The sequence below is a fragment of the Bos taurus genome, chromosome 14 (assembly GCF_002263795.3).
Source record: "Bos taurus isolate L1 Dominette 01449 registration number 42190680 breed Hereford chromosome 14, ARS-UCD2.0, whole genome shotgun sequence".
Lineage (NCBI taxonomy): Eukaryota > Metazoa > Chordata > Mammalia > Artiodactyla > Bovidae > Bos > Bos taurus.
This window is the reverse complement of record NC_037341.1, coordinates 32,040,078-32,053,173: the sequence shown is the minus strand read 5'-3', so window position 1 is coordinate 32,053,173 and position 13,096 is coordinate 32,040,078. Positions and strand designations below refer to the sequence as shown.

Sequence of the window (13,096 nt, the reverse complement as noted above, 5' to 3'; positions counted from 1 at the left end):
ATTTTCTGCCTCAAAAGAGAAATGCTCCATGTTTGAGAGTAACATAAAAATCCATTCATTATGGACAGCCTGAATATTCATTAGAATTCAAAGCTACAGCGGATGCGAAAAACTAACTCGTTGGGAAAAAAGAAAAGCCTGTTTATTCTGCACTGAATAAAATGGATGATGCGAGGCCCCCTCCCCTTTTCTGGCTCTAAGTGGAAGATTTCCCTGGCCTTAAAAGACCCCAAACTTTTTTTTTGGTGTCAGATTTTACCTCTAACGCTGAATTCCCACATACTACTTTGCCAAAAGGGAAACCTTAAATGCTAGGGGGAAAAGCTTTTAAAATAAACAGAAACTGATCCTACAAACTGAAGAAAGCAGGTTCCCACTTCTTGCTGAGCGTTAGGTTCTGGATGTAAGCACTCTTCCACGGCCTTTAAGAATTCTTTATGTACTGCGAGGATGTCCTCAATGTTTGAGAACAGCATCTGTAAATAAATGTGTAAATGCAGTAGTGAGGCAAGTTGGAAAAAAAATTCTATGGGAATATAGTATTTTCTCTCCACATTGAGAACACTGGTGGAGAGCTGCCCTTTCCCACCCACCCGGCTGGCAGAGCACCCATTCCGTCTGGACGTCTGCTCCCCTCCCACACAATTCTTGGAACCACTGAAAACCTGATCCAGGTTCTCAGGACAATCCCAAGTGACTGAATCGAAGCATGACAGTCCCATCCCACAAACGACAGTGGGCGGCAGGTAGAAAACCAGACTTGCTGGCTTTACAGGAAGGGCTTCTCTGCCCGCAGAAGTTACTGCTATGAGAGCCAAAGCATTGTCATGTTCCTGTGAGTAACAGCAATCTTTTGCTTGCAACCAAAAGCACCCAAGCTATTAATAAAATACTCCATGGTAAGGCGAACAGAAAAGTGATCACTCAATTCAATGGGAAATAGAAATGCCATAAAATTCATGGGGACTTTTTATTTTCAGTAAAATAACAGGGCAAGTTAGGATCCAAAATAAATATCAATGAAAACATGTACAGTTTAAATGAGTAGTAACAACTATAGCATGATTCTCATTTACTATCTTCCCCCCGCCTTTTTCCCCAAAACTCTTCACAATTTTCCTTCCCTATGGTTTAAAAGGAAATGCTCATACATTTGTGAGCTGAAGGTATTGTGCGGACATTTTCTGCACCAATGGACCATCCAAATCACTTATTCCTCAGGAGTCCGAGCCTGGAAGTCACAATGGCCCACATCCTGCCTTCCAGGCCCCTCCAGTAATCCTCTCACACACGGGTCAGCTCCCTCCCCCTCAGAGACTGGAAAGTTTTTGGACTTGAGGCTATTTTTCTCCTTCCTTTCAAACACTTCCAAGGTCTGGGCAAAAAAAAAAAAAAAAGTCCCATCTTCTACACCATCCTCATAACCCTCCATTTCTTTTCCCAAATCCTATTTTCTTGTTTTCTCGCTGTCATCCACACAGGTGCCTGGCACAGAACTTATTCTGTGGCATTATACTGATACTTCCCTGGCATTCCTCTCCTTGCTATTCTTTGGAACTCTGAAATCAAATGGATATATCTTTCCTTTTCTCCTTTGCCTTTAGCTTCTCTCCTTTCCTCAGCTATTTGTAAGGCCTCTGCAGACAACCATTTTGCCTTTTTGCATTTCTTTTTCTTGGGGATGGCCTTGATCACTGCCTCCTGTACACTGTCATGAACCTCCGTCCATAGTTCTTCAGGCAGTCTGTCTTCAGATCTAATCCCTTGAATCTGTTTGTCACTTCCACTGTATAATCGTTAGGGATTTGATTTAGGTCATACCTGAAAGGTCTAGTGGTTATCCCTATTTTCTTCAATTTAAGTCTGAATTTGGCAATAAGGTGTTCATGATCTGAGCAATAGTCAACTTCCAGTCTTGTTTTTGCTGATTGTATAGAGCTTCTCAATCTTTGGCTGCAAAGAATATAATCTGATTTCAGTGTTGACCATCTGGTAATGTCCATGTGTAGAGTCTTCTCTTATGTTGTTGGAAGAAGGTGTTTGCTATGAACAGTAAGTTCTCTTGGCAAAACTCTATTAGCCTTTGCCCTGCTTTATTTTGTACTCCAAGGCCAAATTTGCCTTTTACTCTAGGTATCTTGACTTCCTACTTTTGTATTCCAGTCCCCTATAATGAATAAGACATCTTTTCTGGGTGTTAGTGCTAGAAGGTCTTGTAGGTCTTCATAGAACTGTTCAACTTCAGCTTCTTCAGCATTACTGGTCGAGGCATAGACTTGGATTACTGTGATACCGAATGGTTTGCCTTGGAAACGAACAGAGACCATTCTGTCATTTTTGAGACTATATCCAAGTACTGCATTTTGGACTCTTTTGTTGACTATGAGGGCTACTCCATTTCTTCTAAGGGATTCTTGCCCACGGTAGTAGATATAATGGTCATTTGAGTTAAATTCACCCATTCCAGTCCATTTTAGTTCACTGATTCCTAAAATATCGATGTTCACTCTTGCCATCTCCTGTTTGACCACTTCTAATTTACCTTGTTTCATGGACCTAATGTTCCAGGTTCCTAAGCAATACTGCTCTTTACAGCATCGTATTTTATTTCCATCACCAGTCACTTATACAACTGAATGTTGTTTTTGCTTTGGCTCCATCTCTTCATTCTTTCTGGAGTTATTTCTTCACTGTTCCCAATATGTAGCATATTGGGCACCTAACAACCTGGGGAGTTCATCTTTCAGTGTCTTATCTTTTTGCCTTTTCATACTGTTCATGGGGTTCTCAAGGCAAGAATACTGAAGTGGTTTGCATTCCCTTCTTCAGTGGACCACGTTTTGTCAGAACTCTCCACCATAACCTGTCCATGTGGGACGGCCCTACACAGCATGGCTCATAGTTTCATTGAGACAATACTTTGCCAGCAAAGGTCCATCTGGTCAAAGCTATGGTTTTTCCAGTAGTCATGTATGGATGTGAGAGTTGGACCATAAAGAAAGTTGAGGCACCAAGAATTGATGCTTTTGAACTGTGGTTGTTGGAGAAGACTCTTGAAAGTCCCTTGGACTGCAAGGAGATCCAACCAGTCCATCCTAAAAGAAATCAGTCCTGAATATTCACTGGAAGGACTGATGCTGAAACTGAAACTGCAATACTTTGGCCACCTGATGCAAAGAACTGACTCATTAGAAAAGACCCTGATGCGGGGAAAGATTGAAGGCAGGAGGAGAAGGGGACGACAGAGGATGAGATGGTTGGATTGCTTCACCGACTCGATGGACATGAGCTTGAGCAAGCTCCAGGAGTTGGTGATGGACAGGGAAGCCTGGCGTGCTGCAGTCCATGGAGTGGCAAAGAGTCAGACACGGCTGAGTGACTGAACTGAACTCCCTGGTATTCCAGTGGTTAACTCTTTGCCTTTCAATGCAGGTGGTGAGGGTTCGATTCCTGGTCAGGGAGCTAAGATCTCACATGCTTAGTGGCCAAAAAAACAAAACATAAACCAGAAACAATATTGTAACAAATTCAATAAAGACTTAAAAAAACAACTTATACTGGAACTGGAGAGAAGTGGACAAGCCCTGAGGTAATACCCCACAGGTGACATTTTAACTGAGGGGACCGTGTGCTGGGGTCAAGGGCCAGCTGCACCTCCTCACCTTCACGGTTTCTTCTGTTACATTTTTGTCAAGCTTCGATGCTGCGCACTGGTTCATCCGGTGCAAGAACGCCTGCAGGAAACAGGAAAAGATATTATGAAGACAACATGGGGTTAATCAAGTAACCGAGTGTTGATCCGAATCAATTATTTTTTTATAAGAATCCAGTAACTATCAAGTGCAATAGTTTTGTTATATCAATAAAAGACAGAAACCTTGTGCATTGTTTGTTTCTCCTACCTGGGGATATTTCCTTTACAGTTTGGGACAGGGCCAAAAGTGATCATGTGGATATGAATTAAATGTATTTACCAAGATCTCAAAGTTCTGCAGTAAGATACTTAGAGTCAAATGTTGCCTAAACACCTAAGTCTTGTGAAGCACAAAGGACCAAAATTTAGCCAAAAGGGGACTTCTAATAACAACAAAAGGGCCAGAAATTCTAAAGGGATCCCTTTACAAGTGAGAGAGATTGAGGGAGTGAGGAAGGAAGGGAGAAAGAAAAAGAGACTTTCAAGAAGGAACGGAAGAATTCCCCATCCTCTCCTGCCTGCCTTGAGTTTTTGTATTTCTGGGATCAGGTTCAGAGCTCTCTAAAGCCCTATGGTAGGCAAATAAGTTCATTAGTATTTCAAAGATCTAGACTCTTCCTGGTGGTCATTAAGCCCGTGATGAAATAAGCTATTATTTTTACAAAGAAAAAAAAAAAGAGTTATTTATACTGGGCCTTACAAATGTTTAGAAGGAAAAAAATGATTTTCCATCCAGCAAATCTGGTCTGGGTCCTCAAAACAAGGTCCATTAACTACTTAAAGACCAGGCGAGATCATTCCTTCCTTTATCTGTCCTAAGAGCTCCAGCCACTGCCTGTGAAGTCAGGGCACACAGAAGCTGGAAGGAATTTGGAGATACTCCACCAAACAAATGAAAATTACTGTAAGAATGTCTGCAGCATGCAAGGCTCCTCTGTCTACGGAATTTTCCAGGCAAGAATACCGGAGTGGATTACCATTCCCTTCTCCAGGGGATCTTTCCAACCCAGGGATCAAAACCAAGTCTCCCGCAGAGAGAGACTCTCTCTCTCTCAGACTCTTTACTGTCTGAGCCACCAGGGAATCCCATATTTACCAAGATTTAAAAGATTAACAAAACAAAGGATTGTTCATAATATTCCAAAATCATCACCCTCAAGACATTGCTAATAACAATACAAAATGACACAACACTTCTGAGGACAACTTAGTATAAATCTCAGATTTCTAAGTGGGCGTTTCCTTTAACCCAGCAATTCTATCTCTTGAAATTTATCCTAAGAAAATTTTCAGACAAGGGGTTTCAATGTATTGATTATAGAAGCAAAAACAGGGGAAACAACTTAAAAGCTCATCATTAAGGGGATCATTTAATATATTATGGTACAAGCAAACTACAGAATACTGGGAAAAGTGTAATCAGAAATGGAATGAGATGAAAAGTATATATACATATGTCTGTCTAAAAAAGAGGTCTGTAAACTATTGTTTGGTGGAAATACGACTAAGCATACTGGATGCACACATACATACACACTTTTACATATATATGCATATGTGTATATATACACACATATATGTGTACACATGTATAATGTCAGAGTGCATTCATACTAAGAAAAATATGTGGCACACACTAAAAGGCAAACAGTGATTACTTCCAGGTGGTAGGAAAGTGACCTTTGTACACTTTCTTATTTTCAGAATATCTGGCTGTGTGCATGTTAAACTTTTGCAGAACTTGTGTAAAGAGAAAAACAAAACCATCTAAAAGAAACAAAACAACTGAACTGCAGGATCTCACTCCTAGCTTTAGCTTCAGCACCATCTTGATTCCTGATTCAGTGGGTTCACGTTTCAGATTCCATAACTTTAAAGCCACATCAGTACTAACAGCCTCATCTCAATGTAAGAATTCAGCTGAATTAAATAAAATGAATAAGAAAGTATTGGATGACACCTTAACTTTCTTATTAGAAATCTGTAATACAATCTTTTGAAATATTATCTAAAGTTAGGTATAATTGGCCATGGATAGAGATTTTCAAATTTTCTGGCTTTAATACCCATTTTAATTAGTGTTAACCTAATTTTCAATTTTAGTTTTTTTTTCAACAATATCTTTATCAAAAATGCTCCTTAGCTCTTCCCATTTAGTCATGAAACAGCATGATGCTCTGACCGCCGAGTTTACATTTCATATTGGCCACGTAGGAAACAGAACCTCTCGTGCAAGCAAAACTTAAACTTCACCTCTACATTTATAAATCTTATCGTCATAAACTAAACTCAGTCACATTCTGAAACCAGCAAACTAAAGAAAGGAGTAGTGACAATGAATCAAACTATGAGGCAAAAGGAAACATACAACCTAATAAAGTAAACTCTATCTTTATCTGACATTTTATCTTCTTATCCTCCGTGACAATATGGAACTTTTTGTTTAACTGCATGTGAAACAAAACCTGGAACTTCTTAGCATTTCTAACCAAGCATTTATGTTTCCCAAGAGCCTCATCTTATATAGCAGTGAAGGCAGAATTTAGATGCTTGCTTGAGAGGGCAAATTCATGAAAACTGACATTTTCTACAAAATGTGTCAGTCTTCCTTTCTGAAGATAAATGATGTGTTTACAGCATCAAACTTTAATAACCAGAATCTATAGAGTCCTTTCAAACTTTGGTAATTGGGGTATTTCATCATTCTCCTGTCAATCAAGGCAGCATTAATATTCTAGTCACAAAAATACATGAGATTTAGTATGTTGTTTTATCTCTCTATTCATTCATTCTCATCGATTCAGAATCTCATCGGAATTAGATCATCTTCAATCTGATACAAATATAAGGAAAATAAGGACCAGAAAATGGCTTTAATGCCAGTGGTCCTCAAACTTTTCAATGTGTATAAGACTTGAAGAGTTTCAGAATGCCTCATCTTCTCCTCAATTTGCTTCACATTGTTTTCCTCTCAACAAGTTTGGTAAAATATATTAAATGCCATACATTAGTTAAAGAAAGCTAAAGAAGTCACAAATTTGCTACCACATCATCAAAAGAAGGAAGAAAACTCATTCAGGTATAATAGGGAGATGCCAGCGTCATCCCTGTCTGTCCATCTGGGCCACTACCAGCTCAAAAGTAAAGTCCATAATAAGTTTTATCTCAGAATGCATTTGCTTATCTTATCATTTCAGTGTACTAAATTATAATCTTTCTCTTTTTGTCTTTCTCCCTCTTTTCATCACTAACGCACACACAAACCACCCTCCAAAGTCACACAGATTTTTAACAGTTCACACTTTTAATTCCAGATACCTGATGCCAATTTGAGTTTCATATCATATAAGCATTAAACCTTATTACTCCTATAAATATTCTGCATTCAGAATGATCTTAGCATTAACCTGTCACCTTGAATTGTGGCTATTCAATATGAATAGAGATGTATAAATTTTACATATGAAGGTGAAAAGGGAAAATTTAAAGAGCAGCTGTGCCACTGCAGGGAAAACGTATTTTCATTTAATGAAAATAGGTGGAAAAAATAAGACCAAGTATTTCCTTTACCTCTTTAACTTAAGATTACAACATCAAAAGTTTTTGGAAGATAGTGTTTTGTTTTGTCTTCCTGAGAGAAAGACAAAACTCTAAATAAATGAAAAGGGCTTGGGACTTCCCTGGTGGTCCAGTGACTAAGACTCCACACTCTCCCAATGCAGGGGCCCAGGTTCGATCACTGGTCAGGAAACTAGATTCTACATGCTGCAACTAAGATCCGACACAGCCAAGTAATTTTTTTTTTTTTTTTTTAAGCAAAGAAAAAGGCTTGCCAGTGGAGTTTGCTTTGAACTCCTGGTTGACCATGGCACCATTTAATTGGAACAGAGAAGTCAGAAGGGGGAGTAGTTGTTGGAGTGGGAGAATCAGAGTTTGTTCTAGCCATGTTGAGTTTGAGATGCCTACTGGACACCGATGTAGAAGTCTCAAGAAGGGAGTCAGCTGTACTGATCTTTTTCTAAAGGGAGATTGAAGCTAAAGTTAAAGGGTTGAGTGCTACTGGCAGGAAGATGTAACTCAGGGACAGTCTTCATAACTCAAGGAAGAGAGAAGAGACAGCTGGCTCCTATTCATTGGAGAAAATATGTAGGAAGAGAAGGAAAAAGGCCCCAGAACAGAACCTTGAGAGCATTTTAACATTTACAAGTCAAGTAAAAGAAGAGAAACCAAAGAAGCCAGGAAAGCAGGAGCAAAATCAGAAGAGTGCGGTGTCACAAAAGCCAATAGAGAGAGAGTTTCAGGAAAGAAGAAGTGGTCAATTGCTTTAACAGTGCAGAGAATTCTGCTAAGTACGAACAGATATGTGACTTGACAACACAAGGTGGGTCACTGGTGATCTTGACCATGGCGCAACCAAAGGAATGGGCACAGGATAAATGGAGAATAAGAAAATGGAGTTGGTAGCCACAGAGGTTTAAAGGTATTTAAAGTTTTGCTGAGAAAAGGAGGTGGATTTGAACCAAAGAAGTGTATATGTTTTTTTAAGCTAGAAAATACCAGCTCAATTCATCCGAGTTACATTTTATGTTCCCTTAATATACTTTGGTGAACCCTTCATAAATTTTCCACTCCACTGGATCTCATTTTTGCCTGAAGACCCACTGATTCCAATTTTGAAGTAGGACTCCTTCCTTTACCATGGAAAAAAGTAACAGACATGCATATTGTGGTGTTAATATCTGTAAATTTAAATACATATCATGCATGTGTTATAACTATTAACTACCAGCCAAAATGCTACAATATTGTATTTAATTTGCATGCCAGGCATTGTTTTCAGCAGTGATTCTTAAACGGTTGAGCCTCTGGACTCCTATACATTCTTAAAAATGATGGAGAACTGCAAAGAGCTTTTATTTGTGTAACATATCTATCAATATTTAATATGTTAGAAACTAAAACTAAGAAAATTTTATTATTTTTTATCCAGAAAATCATGTATAAATTTATTTTAAATTAACAATTATAAGCCAATTATATGTTAACATATCTAACATACTTTTAAGAAAAACAGCTATCTTTTCCTAAAAAATTTCAGTGAGAAGTATGGTACAGTTTCATAGGAATGCAAATTTCTTTAATGTCTGGCTTAATAGAAGACATCTGGATTCTCATATGCTTCAATGTGTTGTGACACGTTGTTTGGAAACATTTTATTTTTTAAATGTATTTATTTATCTTTACTTTTGGCTGGGCTGAGTCTTTGTTGCTGTGCAGGTTTTTCTCTAGTTTCCACGAGCGGGGGCTACTCTCTAGTTGCAGTGTATGGGCTTCTATCGTTGCACAACATGGGCTCAAGGGAACTCAGGCTTCAGCAGTTGCATAATGTGGGCTCAGAAGTTTCAGATCCCAGGCTCTAGGAATCAGGCTCAGTAGTTGTGGCACACAGGCTTAGCAGCTCCACAACATGTGGGATCCTCCCAGATCAGGGATGGAACCTGTGTCTCCTGCATTGGTAGGTGGATTCTTTACCAGGGAATCCCTGGAAACATTTCAATCAGAGTTGGAAAAGGAAAAAATATGTTCATTTCTAGAACATTTTCAGTGCATTGTGAATATTCTTCTTTAAAACAACATCAAAATTCAGTAAGTGATAGTTTCTTGAAGGTCGTCATGATGTGGAATATGACATCATATCAGTGAACTTTTGTACTCTGCTTTGTTAAAACCCATTGATCTATCCTGCAATATGAAGGGCCTTTTATCCATGCTTGCTGTTGTAGATTTTTTAATAGCAATTCACCGAGAGTTATGTATATTTTCCAATTAACACATTTTATTGCGTGGATCAAAAAAACAAGATCCAACTATATGTTATCTAAAAGAAACCCATGATAAATATAAAAACACACATAGACTGAGAGCAATATATACCATGCTAACATTAATCAAAATAAAGTGGGAGAAGCCATATTATTTTCTGACAGAGCAGACCTCAAAAGCAAGAAGAGTTCTCAAAGATAATCAATTCTCCAAGAAGACATAACAATGCTTAACCTGTACGTATCTAACAAGAGCATCTAAATACATGAGACAAAAAATGATAGAACTGCCACAAACAATAAACGAGTCCACAGTCATTTTTGGAGACTTAACATTTAATCAGAAGTGGAAATATCTAGTAGGCAGAAAATCAGTAAGTATATAACTGAACTCAACAACATTATCAATTGGCTGGATATAAAATAACTATATCCAACAACAGCTATCACCAACCTAGACAGCATATTAAAAAGCAGAGACATTACTTTGCCAACAAAGGTCCATATAAAAGCTGTGGTTTTTTTCCAGTAGTCATGTATGGATGGGAGAGTTGGACCTTACGGTCCAACTTCTTTATAGAAGGCTGAGCCGAAAAACTGATGCTTTCAAACTATGGTGTTGGAGAAGACTCTTGAGAGTCCCTTGGACTGCAAGAAGATCCAACCATTCAATCCTAAAGGAAATCAGTCCTGAATGTTCATTGGAAGGACTGATGCTGAAGCTGAAATTCCAATACTTTGGCCATCTGATGTGAAGACCTGACCCACTGGAAAAGACCCTGATGCTGGGAAAGATTGAAGGCAGGAGGAGAAGGGGACAACAGAGGAGGAGACAGCTGGATGGCATCACCGATTCGATGGACATGAGTTTGAGCAAACTCTGGGAGTTGGTGATGAACAGGGAAGCCTGGTATGCTGCAGTCTATGGGGTTGCAAAGAGTCGGACATGACTGAGCAACTGATCTGAAACTGAACTGAACTGAACAACGGCAGAAAGTACATTCTTCTCAAGCTCACTTGGAAAACTCACCAAAAGAGACCATATTCTGGGCAATAAAACACATTGTAACACATCTAAAAACATAGATATCATACAATATCTGACCACAATGGAATTAATTAAACTAAAAATCAATAATAGATAGTTAGAAAACCCCAAAATGCATGGATATTAAACAATACACTTCTAGATAACACATGGGTCAAGTAAGAAATTTCAGGAGATATAAAATATTTTGAAGAAAATGAAAATACAACTCACCAAAATTTCTAAGAAGCAGCAAAAGAAGAACTCAAAGGTAAGTTTATAGCATTGAAAGCATACATTACAAAATATTGAAATCAATAATCTAAGCTTTCACTTAGGAAAGAAGAGCAAACAATCCAGTCAGCAAAAGGGGGAAAAAATATAATAAAAATTAGAGAAGAAATCAGAAAAATTTTAAACATAAAATCAACACCAAAACTCAACAAAACCAAAAGCTGGTTCTTTGCAAAAATAAATAAAGCTAACAACAAATGAAAAACAGGACATCAACAGAGATTGCATGGACATTAAAAGGATAATAAAGGAATATTATGAAAAATGTTACGACTGCAAATGATAACTTAAATGAAATGGATCAATACCTTGACAGACATGACCTGCCAAAATTCACACAAAAAGAAATACAATTTGAGTAGGACTTTATCTATAAAAGGAACTGAATCAATATTTATAAACCTTCTAAAATACAAAGCATCAGACCGAACAAGTTCACTGGTGAATTCTATCAAACAGTTAAAGGAAGAATTACATCAATTCTTCCGAGTCTCTCCCAGAAGACGGAAGTAGAGGAAATACCTCCTAACTTGTTCTGTGAGGTCAGCATTCCTAATAGCAAAATCAGACAAAGATCTCACAGGAAAACGACACCAATATCACTCATAAACTAGATGCAACAATCCTAAACAAAATTTTAACAAATAAAATCCAAAGTGTATAAAAAAAACTATAAACCATTGGAAAAATGGGAGTATTCCAGGTATGCAAAGTTGGTTCAACATTGAAAATCAATTAATGTAAGCCATCAATAGTACAAGAAGAAAAATCACATAATCCTATCAACAGATGCATGAGAGGAGGCTGACAAAATCTAACAGCCATTCACAAAAATTGCTCTTGGCAAACTAAGAATAAAGGAGAATGTCCTCAACATTATAAAAAGTCTTTTAAAACCTTCAGTTCAGTTCAGTCGATCAGTTATGTCTGACTCTCTGCAACCCCGTGGACTGCAGCACGCCAGGCCTCCCCATCTATCACCAACTCCCAGAGCTTGCTCAAACTTGTGTCCATCGAGTTGATGATGTCATCCAACCATCTGATCCTCTGTTGTCCCCTTCTCCTCTCACCTTCAATCCTTCCTAGCACCAGGGTCTTTTCCTATGAGTCAGTTCTTCGCATCAGGTGGCCAAAGTATTGGAGTTTCAGCTTCAGAATCAGTCCTTTCAATGAATATTCAGGACTGATTTCCTTTAGGATGGACTGGTTAGATCTCCTTGCAGTCCAAGGGACTCTCAAGAGTCTTCTCCAACACCACAGTTCAAAAGCATCAAATCTTCTGTGCTCAGTTTTCTTTATAGTCCAACTCTCACATCCATACACGACTACTGGAAAAACCATAGCTTTGACTAGATGGATCTTTGTTGGCAAAGTAATGTCTCTGCTTTTTAATATGCTGTCTAGGTTGGTCATAGCTTTTGTTCCAAGGAGTAAGCGTCCTTTAATTTCATGGCTGCAATCACTATCTGCGGTGATTTGGGAGCTCAAAAAAATTAAGTCAGCCACTGTTTCCCCATCTATTTGCCATGTATGGATATGAGAGTTGGACTATAAAGAAAGCTGAGTGCAGAAGAAGTGATACTTTTGAACTGTGGTGTTGGAGAAGACTCTTGAGAGTCCCTTGGACAGGAAGTATATCCAACCAGTCCATCCTAAAGGAGATCAGTCCTGGGTGTTCATTGGAAGGTCTGATGTTGAAGCTGAAGCTCCAAGACTTTGGCCACCTGGTGCGAAGAGCTGATTCATTTCAAAAGACCCTGATGCTGGGAAAGACTGAAGGCAGGAGGAGAAGGGGACGACAAAGGATGAGATGGTTGGTTGGCATCATCGACTCAATGGACATGAGTTTGGGTAGGCTCTGGGAGTTGGTGTTGGACAGAGAGGCCTGGCATGCTGAAGCTCATAGGATCGCAAAGAGTCGGACATGACTGAGTGACTGAACTGAACTGATGGGACTGGATGCCATGATCTTAGTTTTCTGAATGTTGAGTTTTAAGCAAATTTTTTCACTCTCCTCTTTCACTTTCATCAAGAGGCTCTTTAGTTATTCTTCGCTTTCTGCCATAAGGGTGGTGTCATCTGCATATCTGAGGTTATTGATATTTCTCCTGGCAATCTTGATTCCAGCTTGTGCTTCATTCAGTCTGGCATTTTGCATGATGTACTCTGCATAGAAGTTAAATAAGCAGGGTGACAATATACAGCCTTGACATACTTCTTTTCCTATTTGGAACCAGTCTGCTATTCCATGTCCAGTTC

General features: G+C 38.7%; 1 protein-coding gene across 1 annotated transcript in view; it reads right to left on the bottom strand.

The window, feature by feature from the left end:
• The window catches only part of PREX2 (phosphatidylinositol-3,4,5-trisphosphate dependent Rac exchange factor 2), a 293,528-nt gene that overhangs the window by 217,763 nt on the left and 62,669 nt on the right, over positions 1–13,096 (bottom strand). The window contains 2 exon segments of the mRNA NM_001192526.2: positions 354–476; positions 3,663–3,734. Coding sequence (NP_001179455.1) covers positions 354–476; positions 3,663–3,734 — 195 coding nt within the window.